The sequence below is a fragment of the Doryrhamphus excisus genome, chromosome 3 (assembly GCF_030265055.1).
Source record: "Doryrhamphus excisus isolate RoL2022-K1 chromosome 3, RoL_Dexc_1.0, whole genome shotgun sequence".
In the NCBI taxonomy this organism is placed as follows: domain Eukaryota; kingdom Metazoa; phylum Chordata; class Actinopteri; order Syngnathiformes; family Syngnathidae; genus Doryrhamphus; species Doryrhamphus excisus.
In genome coordinates, this window is record NC_080468.1 from 26,773,406 (window position 1) to 26,788,601 (window position 15,196).

At 41.7% G+C, this 15,196-nt stretch overlaps 1 protein-coding gene across 2 annotated transcripts in view; it reads left to right on the forward strand.

Annotated features, from left to right (window-relative positions):
* Nucleotides 1–15,196, forward strand: part of LOC131125032 (protein phosphatase 3 catalytic subunit alpha) — a 69,625-nt gene that overhangs the window by 43,488 nt on the left and 10,941 nt on the right. For both annotated transcript variants that reach the window (XM_058066145.1, XM_058066146.1), the window contains exons 3-8: nt 9–133; nt 1,869–1,980; nt 4,509–4,654; nt 6,144–6,283; nt 7,985–8,062; nt 9,448–9,542. In XM_058066145.1, coding sequence (XP_057922128.1) covers nt 9–133; nt 1,869–1,980; nt 4,509–4,654; nt 6,144–6,283; nt 7,985–8,062; nt 9,448–9,542 — 696 coding nt within the window. The remainder of the gene's footprint in view (nt 1–8; nt 134–1,868; nt 1,981–4,508; nt 4,655–6,143; nt 6,284–7,984; nt 8,063–9,447; nt 9,543–15,196) is intronic.

The window sequence follows — 15,196 nt, forward strand, 5'->3', positions numbered from 1 at the left end:
ACCTGTAGTGTGCGGCGACATCCACGGGCAGTTCTTTGACCTGATGAAGCTCTTCGAAGTGGGAGGCTCGCCTGCATCCACACGCTACCTTTTCCTGGGGGACTACGTCGACAGAGGGTATTTCAGTATTGAAGTGAGTTATTAATAGCTGATAGATATTATCGCATAACTATATCACATTATATCTTCCCAAGGATCGACACTAGAAAGTAAACTTTGATATACTTGAGCGTAGTCAGCTTGTATAGCAATATATTGTAGATTTACTAGCCACTGAAATAACAACAAACAGCCATTGTTGTCTAAATAGCTGACAATACAAAGGAGTAGAAGATACAATGGTGCCTCGGTTAACGTCATTGATCCTTTCCAGAATGCCCGACTCAATCCAAAACGGACTCTAACCAAAGAAAATTTTCTCAGAAAATAACGTAAATCTGAATAATCTCTTCCAGACACCTGTAAATGTTAACTCAAAGCACTTTTTATAGATGATAATTATATATTTTTTGCATTTTGAAAATAATGGGGGCGGCACGGCGTTCGAGTGGTTAGCGCACAGACCTCACAGCTAGGAGACCAGGGTTCAATTCCACCCTCGGCCATCTCTGTGTGGAGTTTGTGTGAGTCATGTTCTCCCCATGCATGCGTGGGTTTTCTCCGGGTACTCCGGTTTCCTCCCATATTCCAAAAACATGCTAGGTTAATTGGTGACTCCAAATTGTCCATAGGTATGAATGTGAGTGTGGATGGTTGTTTGTCTATATGTGCCCTGTGATTGGCTGGCGACCAGTCCAGGGTGTACCCCGCCTCTCGCCCAAAGACAGCTGGGATAGGCTCCAGCACCCCCCGCAACCCTTGTGAGGAAAAGCGGTAGAAAATGAATGAATGAATGAAAATAATGGAAAAATAATTACAAATGAACCAACTGAGCAAAGTAAGCAAATGCATTGTGCGACTACCTGAAAGTATTGCGAGATTTCGTCTTGATAGCATGATCCAGGATGTTAGCGTAAACAAACTGGATGGTATTTTGGGCACTAAGCAGATGAACGCAAGCCAATGCACAATTTTAGCAAACATTTTAGGAGCGAACATTAAACGAGGTACCATTGTAATCATCTCAAGCATGGGGGTGGTAGTGTTGCGCTGTGTGGGAATGCACGACTTCTGCCGGCACTGGGGTGCTGCGGTTCATTGCGGGAAAACATGACTTCCAACATGTACTACGATATTGTGAAGTACAAATTAGGCAACACACCCGAACACACCACCAAGATGAAGTGTAGAGTACTGAGGAAGCTGAAGGTGATGGAGTGGCCAAGTATGTCTCCCCCACAACTTATCACAGTTTAGCATCCTTAAGTAACATGCTCTACCTGTGATGTCACCCTGGAGGAGTGGAAGAGGATTCCAATAACAACCTGTGCAACTCCGGAGAAGTCCATGCCCAAGAGGCTTAAGGCAGTGCTAGATAACAATGGTGCTCACCCTAAATATTAACACTAAGGACACAATTTAGACATGTTCATCTTTGTTCCCACAGCTGCTATTCAAGCTGTACACTAACTACTCTAAAGTACTATATTACTTTTTATAGTATTGTTCCTTGAGAAGATATACTGTCATAGAAATGGTGCTGAAATGTGAAGGCTACTGTATAAGTCTCCTGCTATTGCATCATCTGCCACATTAGGCTTTTATTAATAAAACATACAGTAATGGCTTCTCTGTAGGTTTGTCATCCTCTCAAGCTCGTTGTGCAACCACAAGCCACAAAATGTACTGCATGAATGTTTCATCATAAGCAGACGCCACTCTGTGAAGCCATCACGCTTTGTGTTTTATCCTTCTTCTTTTGTCCGCAGTGTGTGCTGTACTTGTGGGCCTTAAAGATCCTCTACCCCAAAACACTGTTCTTGCTGCGTGGGAACCATGAATGTAGACATTTAACCGAGTATTTCACATTTAAGCAGGAATGTAAGTAGTCCCCTTTTCATTCTTTATTAAATATGCAGTCAAAGTGACTTGTAGTGTGGAATCAGTTGAATTAAGTACAGTGGAAGCTTGGCTAGCATATTCCCCGGTTAGCGTGTTTTTTCCCAGATATTTACACCAAAGCATGGCCGCCACCCTCACCATTCATTGCCATGAGTTGTTTCTGAATTTAATAGATGTTTCTCAGCTCACCTTGTGTAAATGCTGGCACTTGAACTTTGGCTCCATTTTGGGTTAAATTGCAGACAGAATCAAAAGAAAGCAGAGACTTGAGGTGAAATATTATTGAACAGAGGTTGAGTAAGTCACTCGTATGCATATCTCAAGCAAGTCCCAAGACACCTGACACGAGTCAAGTCATATAAAACTCAGATGAGCGACCCCGGTTACCACATTTAAATCAGTAAAGACAGTGATTTCAACATGAACATTAACTGATATCCCAACGGAATAAGCCCTTTTACATTATTATCCATAATTCAAATCACACTTCCACATGTCCAAAAGGAGTGCGAAGAAGCAGAGCTTATTTAATCTTACCCTCCCATCCCTTCCACAGTTGTTGCAGTACATTTCCTGTATTCCATATGTGATTTATTCAATTCATACAAAAATCTCAAGATAATGTGACAGTTTGGTGTATGACAAGTAGTGTATGACCAGTGCTATTTAAAACAATAACTCATGGCAAAACACAAAAGTGTTGATAGATAGATAGACTTCCTTTATTGTCATTGCACAAAAACACAGTAGTGAAATTGCCAACGAAATGTCGTTGCCTGGCTCCCATATAACAGACACAAAAGAAGATAAGTAATAATAAATAATAACAATAATAATAATGTGGAGAATAAATAGACACCAAATATGAACAAAATAATGTCTTGCTGCTTTGCCAACAACACGTCATCAATAAAGGTAAAGTCTGGTAACCTTAAGTGTAAGGATGGGTGTTTCGACAAACTTTTTGATCGATAATCATGAGAATTAATGATCAATTATCGATTTAATCATTAAGAAATGTCTGATTGAAAAAATAATTAAAAAATACCACAGGCTGTGTGGTGTATCACAAAATAAAAGCCAGTGACAGTACTATTTTCTCAAACAAAAATTCTGCCTCTTTTAGACAGAATTAAAAATCATAATAATAATTTAAGGAGAACTTTAATCCACATCTTGCGCGATTTACAATTTAAATGTGCAACTGTTAAACAGTAGAAATAGGCCTATGTGTAGGCGTCAGGACTGGGGATCTTAATAAAATAAGAGCCTATAGGCTATTCTCTAAAACAAAATAAATAGGCTACATTTCGCCTCTTTTAAACAAAAAAATAAAACATATTATGAACTAATAGTCATTTAATCAAAGAACAAAGTAGACTCGTAGCTTTTTTTTTTTTTTTTTTTGCCAAAAGGCACAGCTGAGAGAGGGAGATTCCACATAACAATAACACATTATAGACCTATAGGTTTACATGAAGGCTATCATGGTAACTGTGCTGGGCTATAGCTTACTTATCCTACTGTTTTTTTGTCAAGAAAAATAAGCATGTTAAACATGCTCTGTTTAACACTGTCGAAAAATTGAAAAAAAAATAATGCCATCGACAAAATTATTAATGATCAATTATGGATCATCGATTAATTGTGTCCATCCTTAATTAAGTGTTTTTATTTATCCATTTTGTCCATCATTGTATTTACTCTAAATCCATTGGAAATTGCAGGAAGTCATTACTCAATATAACAGCCTGACTCACGTTTTCATCGTACTCAAAACACTAAACTCATCACACAGCAACTTAACACTCAAAATGAATATCTAATAAATATACAAATATTTACCAAAACAAGTTTAAAAATAGATAATCAAGTTTCTGCTTATCCTCACATTTTTCCACAAAGCGTTTTGTTTGAAGCATTTCATAGGAGGGCAAGCGGCATAGAAAATGGATGGATGGTCCTGCAATGCTGCCTCTGCCCACCGGAGGGAGTCAGAGGAGCTCGAATCCCAGAGCGAGGCTGGCGTCATTGTAGCGACCCAATGAATGCGTTGCTCAGACGCAATGCATTATGGGAAAACATAAAACATTTCATTTTGAAGTGGTATTGTATATGTGTGTATAATTCTCTGGTATTCCTTTTGGGTGTTAAGTTGCTGTGTGATGAGTTTAGTGTTCTTATTGAGATGACACCGTGTAACATGTAATGACCTCCTGCAATTTCTAATGGATTGACAAGCTTTAATAATTTGTTAATATTTTAGGCTTTCTGGAACAGATCAGTTGGATTCACATTGCTTTTTATGGGAAAACTGTTTTGGTTAGAGTACGTTTCAGTTAGGAGTCGGACCTTCTGGAACGGATTAATGACGCTAACCAAATTCCACTGTATGTTCATATGACTATATATTTCTTGGGAAAACCAAGAAAATTTGAGTAGGTGAAAGTTTTTTGCCTTGGTATGCTTTTGCCTCTTAAACCCCCGCTTCCCCATCTATATTCTAGGTAGAATTAAGTATTCAGAGAGGGTGTATGACGCATGTATGGACGCCTTCGACTGCCTTCCCCTGGCTGCACTAATGAACCAGCAGTTCCTGTGTGTACATGGAGGACTTTCTCCAGAAATCACAAATCTTGACGACATCAGGAAAGTATGTGCAAGATATCAATGTTTATTCCATAAAGATAGTCTCTATCTATTTTTATGAGCAGCAGTTGCTAGTAATAAATACTGTAGTGGATTCTTACACTAATTAAAAAAGCTTGAAGACTTGGATACAGCTCTAATTCAATCAAATGGATTCTTAGGCTCTAATCAGAGAGCATGCATAATACAAAATACTCCATTCAAGTGTCCATCAGGGTAGCCAGGCACTAATCTACCATCTTTTGTCCGAGAAAGACCGAGCCTTGGCTCAAAGCAGAACCTGTTGCTGTTTTATGGCTTTAAAAGAGTGTCAGCTTTGTTCATGCTGAGTAATGAAGGCTACCTATGGCATGTCGTTCTTCTTTCTGCCTTGACTAGGCAATAATATGTAACAATTCAACCCCCCAAAAATAACTGATTCTTTAATCACGTCGCAGCAAAAAGACACTTCAAACTGTTGGCCCAGATCTCCCTATCTCGTCTTTAACAGAGCTTGTGGGCTAAATAGTTCTGGGTGCCACATTTTCAGAAATTGTTTTTATTCCAAGAACACCAGTCAATTATCATCTATAAGACAGGAGCGCTCTGCTGTTTTTAAGGAAAAACACCATTCAAGCATCCTCTATATTAGTGGTTCTCACCTGGTTTCGGTTGCAGGACCCACTATCACCACTCAGTATCAATTGTTTGAGGTGATTTCCTCTCGTTATGGCGTGCTGTTCTCCAGCAGATATCTGCAGCTTTGTTTCGGGACAGATGGCACATTCACCCATAAATATGAAGCATAGCCAGAGAATAGCATAGTCAAGAATGCATGGTGCATTCATGGACTTAGTGTCATTTTATCTATGCCTAGGCATAGAACTGCGACCCACTGACAACAGCTCTGTGACCCACTTTTGGGTCCTGACGAGGGATCGACCGCTATGTTTTTTTGGGGGCCGATACCGATTTTTTCCCATCACCCTGAGCCAATGGCCGATTTTGCTTGGGACGATATTTGTGACCAATACTGCTTTTGATCCTTCAATTTAAATGAAGAAATGATAACAAATATTTATTGAAATGTAAACACTGAACACAGTAGGATTCAGCTTTCTTAAACACACATTTAAACTGCATTATCAGCATTAAAAGGAATAAATATTCAACCATGTGCAAAACATTTCTGTCATAGTTTAAGTTTTATCTAGCATTGATGTGATGACTGCTCTTCCACAGTGTGACGGATGCCTGACTGTAAATCATGCGGTGGAAAAATACATTGGCGAACCCACGCACGTATCGGCCGATACCGATACAAGGAAAAAACGCAATTATCGGCCCGATATATCGGCCGGCCGATGTATCGGTCGATCCTCAATCCTGACCCACCAGTTGAGAATCACAGTTTTTTATAGCAGGAGCGCAAGTTTTGACGCTAAATTTACTGATTTCTTTTAACATGAGAATGTTAGTTCAATCCCGCTGACAAAGAGTGTTTCCCTCCACAGCTAGACAGATTCAAAGAGCCCCCAGCGTACGGGCCAATGTGTGATCTGCTGTGGTCCGACCCCCTGGAGGACTTTGGCAATGAGAAGAGCCAGGAGCATTTCACACACAACACAGTGCGAGGCTGCTCCTACTTCTATAGGCAAGACATTCTTTGTTTGTTTGTTTCATGAAATGGGCTGGCTAGCGGTGTACATTTTGGGTGTCTTTGTAGTTAAAAGAACAGAAGTAGCTTTACCTCGTACCAGACAGCATGTTGGAGTCTACATTAAGGTATAGTTGTCTCACACGTATGTAGAAATGAAAACACCCCCATGGCTTATAAATCACCCCTTGCTGCCAAATAATCATCTCCCATGTCCTCAGATTCTTAATCTTCTACAGTCAGCGACGGAGGAAAGCCGAGCACCCCTCCAGAGTGTGTTGGCAGGATTTATGTAGCCCACATTAACTTAAATTGAGCCGAGTAACTGAACAAACATAGGAATTGCAAGAAGCAGGCCGCTCTGGCTGCCATAGATTGTAATGAGCTGGCACATCGCCACCAGGCGTAGCCCTCCCTCTTAATGCGTTCGGCAGTCCCCTCCGTTCATTACAACCTGAGTGATGCTTCCTTGGCAGTGGCATGCCCGTGGCCATGCAGCAGAAATGCCTGTAGTCTCCAAGTATGCATTTTTTCTGCCGCAGATACCTGATATTGCAGATAACGTTTGAAGATCCCATTAGCCTGCTTTTATGATCAATGATAAGTGCAGTACTTCAATTTCAAACATTTTATTATATTCTCTCTAGGGACAATGGTGTAGAAAGTAAACCAGGATATACTTAAAGGATGATTTATGTTCTAGGGCCGGAATAGGCAAAGGCGGCTGTTTGCCACACGGCTGGCAAAACATGTGTCAATATCGAAACAGACTATGTAATATTCATTGATTCATTCATTTTCTACTGCTTTTTCCTCACGAGGGTCGCGGGGGTGCTGGAGCCTATCCCAGCTGTCTTCAGGCGAGAGGCGGGGTACACCCTAGACTGGTCGCCAGCCAATCGCAGGGCACATATAGGCAAACAACCATTCACACTCACATTCATACCTATGGACAATTTGAAGTCGCCAATTAGCCTCAATCAATATGAACCAAACACAAAAATTAGTAGTTTGGTCCACAACATACCAGAAAAGAGGAAATAATGTTGATAAATGTCGATAACGGTCAAATCAGATGTGTGTGTGAATATTTTGTTATGCCTAAAACAAAGATATTTGGTCTGCTTCTATTGATAACTAAGGAAATGTAAAAATATTCACATGTCAGGGGACATTCACATTTTGAAATCAAATGGTTAGTCGAATAACAAAATTGGATAATCGATGACTTGCTAGCTCTAATGATACACATCTAGCTACTTAGTCTTAAAAACGTATGGAATTTTGCAACGTCAAATCTGTAGGAACGCTGCAAATAACCTTTAAAATGTCTTTGAAAATTAACATCCAACACTTGAGGACCATTGAACCGAGAATAGTATCCTGAAGTATGTTTCCATTGGAGGAGTTAAAGTGAGCTTTTGGGTCTCTTTATTCTGACAATATCATCATGAGCATAAAAAACACTCCATCACTCTCAGGCGATGTGCCCCCCCCCCCCCTCTCTTTTCAGAAAGCTGTTACTCATGTGTCACACTTGACATTTAAAGTTCCATTTAAAATAAAATACACTATTTAAAATGTTCCCACTGGCTGTACTTTGCAGTACTTTACAGCCAGCGGCCGTATTCACCATGCTTGTCTGACTTTTCTTGATATGGAAATAAACTGAATTCATTTTTTGTTTTTATTCTGCAGCTACCCTGCCGTTTGCGACTTCCTACATCACAATAATTTATTATCTATCATCCGGGCCCATGAAGCGCAGGATGCCGGGTGAGTTGTGGGCGTTTTTTGCTTGGTGGTGTGGGACAAAAACAAAAAGGAAGTGGAATTTGACAAGAATGATGCATGTAGATCATGTTGAAAAGTGATATGCATATAATTTTTCCTTCTTACAGTCATTGATGTATTTTTTTTCACTTTCAAGTCACTTATTGTCACTTCATTGTCTCACTCAAAAGTCCCCTATCATTGTATTTTGCACCAATTTTAAATTGGGTTTTTCATTTCATTGTTGCTGTTGAAGTTTAATTATGTTGTTAGAATGGGCCTATAAAAAAAAGCAACTGCAGGTCACCTACTAGGAATACCGCTTTGTGTGTCTGTAGGATTGGGACAGGACGACACAAATGTTAGGTACTCTAGCATAGCCATGTGAGCTACCACTCAAGCACCACAGTCACTTGCAAAGTTAGCTTATTCACGGAAGAAAACCTTAATGATCAAACATGAAGGTCCCATGTCTGTAGTTGACTGACTCGGCAGAGCTCCAGGATTTATTTTATGATGTGTCGTGAAACCTTCATTTGGGCGTACACGAAGACTCAGCAAGCCAGGGGCGGGTCACAGGCGTTATGTCCATGGGAAAGTTTTTCCTTTCTGACGACACAAACAGCCAACACTTGAAAAGCAAGTATTTTAGTGCCTCTTCTGTCAAAATTCATCATTCATTTTAGAATATTGTTAAATAGTCACTTCATCAGGGACATGTCACATGTCCAATAAAAACATTGCAAAACAAAAACATGTTATTGATTTATAGTATTATCTGTTGTTTATTTGAAACACCAGTTACAATGCCATATATATGTGAAGTCCAACGGAAGGTCATTTTCTGTTTATTTCCTTTCAAATATGGCCTTTTTTTGTCATTTATTTAAAATACAAAATAGCCATTGTTGATCACCCTACACCGCAACTGGCTTGTCTGGGCTTGGCAGTGGTCTGCTCTCTGTGAGCGCTCTTGTTTACTGCTGCACTCCCACAGCATGGTCACATGGGACACCTTGCCACATGAGGCTGCAGCCCCCCGAGTGGTACACAGTCACTATTCTACACCTTGAAAATGCCGCATTAAAAAGAAAAACATATTTTTAAAAGTTGCAGCATGGATGCTTTGTGGAGCATAAATCAGAAAGAATGCAGAGCAACAAGCTCAGTCAGCACAGTTAGAAGTTTGCCATACAATGTACTTGAGAGGCTAATGTGGGGCTTTACTCTCATGGGGTGTCTTCATGATCCCCCCTCCCCACACTGATACATCACTTTACTAGACAAACACTGGTAAAAACAGGAACCATTCTAATCATATCCCCAGGGATGAAGCAAAGTCACATTGAACAACACTCATCTGCTATTTCATTTGTCTTCCCTCCCAGATATCGCATGTACAGAAAGAGTCAGACCACTGGCTTCCCGTCCCTTATCACCATTTTCTCCGCTCCCAACTACCTTGACGTCTACAACAACAAAGGTAAGCTATTAAGCAGCACAGGCACACTTCAATCGATCCTTTGGTTCTACAAACTACAAAACAAAAAGCTCATTCGGTCCAAACACGTGTGGTATGTCATGTTCAAACTGCAATAAGATCAGTACCCTGAGTCAGCGCTTTCCCCATCCTCCCTGGAGAAAACACAGCATCTGCTGTATTGGGGGTGCAAACGCAGGCAGACCACAGGAAATGAAATACACCAGGGAAGGAGTGATATACTGTACGTATGTATATATATTTATTTGCAGTATGCTTCCCAGGCGGCACGGCGGTCGAGTGGTTAGCGCAGCTAGGAGACCAGGGTTCAAGTCCACCCTCGGCCATCTCTGTGTGGGTTTTCTCCGGGTACTCCGGTTTCTTCCCACATTCCAAAAACATGCTAGGTTGCAATTCCAAATTGTCCATAGGTATGAATGTGAGTGTGAATGGTTGTTTGTCTATATGTGCCCTGTGATTGGCTGGGGTGTATCCCGCCTCTTGTCTGAAGTCAGCTGGGATAGGCTCCAGCATACCCCACGACCCTAATGAAAGATTTTGTAAAATATTTGTAAAATTATTTTTTAAAAAGCAACAGTAAAATGGATCAAGCGAAAGGAGCCTTGCTGGGCTCACAGTAGAGGAAGGCACACCTAGGGTGCCAGTGTTGCCGATCAGCTCTCTGGAGGTGTCATCAGTGGGCCTACCTGAACACCCTAAAGAAGTTTGAACCCCACCACCTTCCAGTGTTTGGTTCCAGATCAGGATCCCACTGCCTAGCTCACTAGGCAAAATGTGGACGGACTATTCTTAGCTTGTTTGTTATGATAATGATAATGATCATGGATCATACGCTCAACACTAAATCCTGTCATACTTATTTTACTGCTAAAAAGTAGACAAAGCGCTCCAAATTGTTGAAAAATATAATAATATGAGACCATTTAAATGGATTTCCTCAAAATATCTTGGCTCCATGAGCTCACACTCTATGTAATTCAAGCTAGACCAGCGAGCCAATCCAGTCCTATCCGGCCCTCTAATCAGTCACGTGGGTGGGGTCCACTGGTTGAATCAAAGCCTCAGTAATGAATCGTCCTGCTTTTCGAATCTCACCGGGACCCTGCGAGCATAGTCGCTGATTGATGGGCTATCCAGTGTGCACATCAATCTTCCACGGGGAGGGTGGAGGTATCGCTAGCTTCCATCAATCCAGCACTAGCAGTCTAAAAGACCAATGAGACTTTTCCACAAGGGGTGGGATTGAGTGCATTCGCTGTCAATAAAAGGAGGCGGTAGCAGGGGAAAGCTTGGGGCGGGGGGGGGGGATTCTAAAGCACACGCAGTTAGGCTTTACAGTTCTTTTTGCTTTGCCTTTCTGCACACAGGCCATTTCCTGCAGGAGCTGTCCGTCACTTTTCTGACCTCTGCACTCGCCCCCATTTACATCCTTTAACATGAGCTGTCAGAGAAGCAGCAGCAGTGATTTTGCACTTTTTAGTCTTGGAGTAGTGGCTGCTGTGGAATAGAGAGGGTTGGGGTGCGTGTGGAGGTGGGGGACTTGGCAATATTTCTTGTGGTTTCAAATTAATGGAATGTTTTCTGCTGCATGGTTATTGACTGCACCCGAAAGCCAGCGAGGCTTAATGTCTTTGCTGCTTGGCGATAATAAAAGCGAAATAACACACAGGTTTCCGGTGCTGAGGGCAATCGTTTGTTTCTTTTTTTTTTTTACCTCTGCTGATCAGTGGGTTTAGATTAACTCTTAAGAATAAAAACATATATATATGTCTTCTTCCTCTCTTGTTGTGCTATGTCACTTTCTTATCATTGGGTGACAGGTACATTCAAAGGAGGAGGAATCCAATGTTTCAATTGGCTGGCGACCGCTGGAAGTGATAGCAGGAAAGATGGAGGCTGGGGCGGTGATGATACCAGCACAGTAGGGGGGATTCATCTCAGCCTCGAGACAGAGGAGTATTCCCGGCTACAGATGCCCACCCATCTGTTATAACTCCAGCCATTAGCCCTTCTGTGTCCTGTGGCCATGCTTGGATGAGCAACAATCTGTTGGGTGAATGGCATTTGTGGCGCCCCCTATGGGTTGTGGTCTAAATGCTTTGGAAAACATACTGTCATCCATGTGATGCACTCACTAGTTTTATAATCATTAGACAAATGGTGGCTTAGACAATGATATACCGTAGAGTTAGTTGCTAAGATGCTTAGCTTGATGGCAAACATGATTTTAAATCAGCGGTGTCCAAGCACTGTACTGAAAAATCAAAGGATGCGGGGCTCCTTTTGATATTTTACAATTTGTAAACCAACCCTTGTATGTATGCTAACAAGTTATACATACATACAAAAACTCAGCTTTGTCTCTCTGCTTGTTTTTGCTGTAGCTGCTCAGAGTAGTTTATCAGTGTGATAACCCATTGAACTCGGGTCTCCTAGCTGTGAGGTCTGCGCGCTAACCGCTCGACCGCCGTGCAGCCCTCATACAATTTATTAACTCCTAAATAGTGTTAGTGGCACAAACTGGAAGTGTTTCTATGCCCTCGGCATTGTGACCAACCACAGTAGAGTGGGCACGCCTGGAGTCGGGCTGTGGGTGGAATAAATTAAAACCGACAGTTTTCATGGGAACCGCAAATCCAAAGAAATACAGCTGCATAGGTGCAGATTCTGTAAGAACTAAAAAGCTCTCTGTGCTGAAGATATTGATACAGAAGATATTGTCAAGAGGGAGAAGGTATTTAAATGATAAAGAGGAGGGGTTCTAGGACAGAGCCTTGAGGCACGCCTGTGGTAACAGGGGAGGACTGACATCTGTGGGACTTGTGGCTGTTGTCGATGGAGGAAAGTCTGTTGAGGAAGATGGAGTGAGAGATTGTGATTTTTGAATGAAGAGGGAACAAATCCAGAGGTTAGTGAGGAGTAGAGGGTGGTAGAGATGATTGGTTCTATTCTTGCGAGAAAGCTTTTCTCTAAACACGTTTTAATATCACAATATCTTGTCACACCCCGAGTATACTGTGTACTTTATGTATTACTTATATGCTGCAGGGGTTTGTCTTCCAAAGCATTTGATCACAAACCATCGGAGGCACCACACATGTAATTTACAGTCCAAAAATGATGTGACGAACAGGAAGTAAAAATGAAAGGAAATATGCCGTTGAAGAAGAAGGTCCCGAGTTGGATGTCTTGAGCACTAACTTTCCAAAAGGATCGTGGTGATCAGGAGGTGTGTCCACATACTTTTACCCACATAGTGCAGATAAATCGCCCATTCAGCAACAACAACAAAAAGTAAACCTGCGCAACCGGCTCGAGGAGGCCTCCACATGCCACCTACAGGTCAGACCAGGATGTCGGGAATCTCCCCTGATCTCAAAGCAGCAGATTAAGAGAGTGGCCGTTACCAGGGAAACAGGCTGGAGGCACTCCCATATGAATAATTAATAAGTAGGCGTTGTCTTTTGGTGTTGCCGTGGCAGCAATCTTGGCCTCAGCTTCCCTCCCTTGTCTTCAGCGGTGTCGGCTCAGCAGAGACACCTAGCGGCTGTCGTGGAGCAGTGACTTTAGTGTGCAGCAACAGGCCCTCCGACTGACAATTTGTTTTTACAGCATCCAAAATAAACAGTGTTTGTTTTGAGCGACAAAGGTTGTCGGGTGTTCCTGTTCCTTTAAAGGGAATCCCATCTGAAGGAGTGCTGACCTCCAACCACCTTCCCCCACCAGCCCCCCTCTCTTTCTCTATGAGCTGCCATGGCTGCATCCAATCAAGTGCCTCCGTCGATGTTAATGCAGTATGTTATGTTTATGCAGTGGCTGCCCACGCGTGCAGTTGCTTTCATGCGTACAGCCGCACACACATACAATAAACATCCCACAGTCTAATGTGTAATATGGAAGTGAAACAAAGCTGGTACAGTTCTGCTTTTGTTTGTGTTGTTATTATTCAGCTATGAAAGTTTTCCCCGGTTTTCCTTTTAACCAACAGGATATTTGAGTGTAAAGTTTGGCTTATGCTCAGTATAGAACTGGGGCATACTGCAACTTCTGCTATCAATCCGATACCAAGTAAATACAGGGCCGGGGTTACTGATACTGATTGGATACTTTTTGTTTGACATTCTCAAATGATCTTTTAATTTGTATAATCATGATCAACACCAGGATAAAGATTGTACTTACTATTGTGAGCAATCTAAATTAAGCAAAACACAAAGACATTTGATGAGAACTGAGAAATATCAATCACATTACTGTAGTATCGATTCTATATTCTGTATCGATACATGGATGCATCCGCCCATCCATAGTTCAATCATTACACACATACTGTACACATACAAAGGATCAGGCAGGATTGACCTGGTTTTGTGTCACGAGCGAGGTTACAGCCTTCTGGGTGTTGCTATTCCCGACCCAGAGAGTGTGGAGGGGTGGGTTCTGGGACAGGAAAATCCCCCACGGTGATCCAGCGGCGGTGTCCGTTTACGCCCCGATCCGGGCCTGTTCGTCTGGCAGGGTGGATATATTTATGCTTGGCATCTCTCCTATGCTCCTCAGCACCATCTTAATCACACGGCTGAGGTCACATTTGTCTGTATTTGGACATGAAGGAGAATGAACACAAATGCTATTTCGGACAGAATGTTTTTGTTGTTTTTAAATATGCAAATTACACATGTGACACTGTCAAGACCTCAACTACACTTACAGGCACCTTATACGTGATTTATAACATGCCTGAATAATTTATATTTAACCATGCAGCCAGACATACCATAATATGCTCCAATTAGCCACCGGGTCTCCTGTAGGTGGTCAAGAAAAGCAAATAACAGCAAGTTCTGTAATTAGCGTGGGGTCAAAAAATAATGCGCCTTGTCAGTATTACAACATTGGTTCTGTTACTGTTGTGGTGTGTGCAGTCCAAATAGTTACTAAAGTAAAAAAAAGCCAATCAGACTGTGAACTATGGAAGTGTTACCGTGAATGAAAATACAAGTAATGTGGAAGTAGCCGTGCGCATGGCAGGATTGGAACCACACATTAAATGCTTTACGCACACTTTAAAACTTGCAAGCCAACCTATGTTGGTGTTCCCAGCATCAGCGAGTGACGTGTGGCTGTTTTTTCCATCGGAGGTGAACAGTGGCGACATTAACATCGCCGTGTTAATGTCGAAGCAGAAGTTTTAGTAGTTCTACATTTGATCAAAGGTACTTAAGATTTGTCAGATCATAACACGTAGATGTTCAGACTTGTCTTCAACCTCAACCACCAAGCCCTTGTAGTTATAGTACGCTGGTTATATGCATCGCACAACAAGGTTGTGTATTAAAAGTGAAAGACAGGAACTATTTCTTGCTTCATGCATTTGTTTGCATGCAAACTTATAAAACATTTTTCTGACTCATTTCAATAAAACAGTATCTGTCCAGTCATACTGTATATTTTGTCATTGTAGTTTTGTAGTCTTCTGTCGATAGAGTGTATCGTGACACCCCTAGTTATATACTGTACAATCAATTCTACTGTTTTTGAATATGGAGGATAAAAACCCAGAAACTATGTCAAGACCCTGACAGTGACCACACCCACTGACAGCTTCTACATGATTAATAAACCGCCTGAATAAT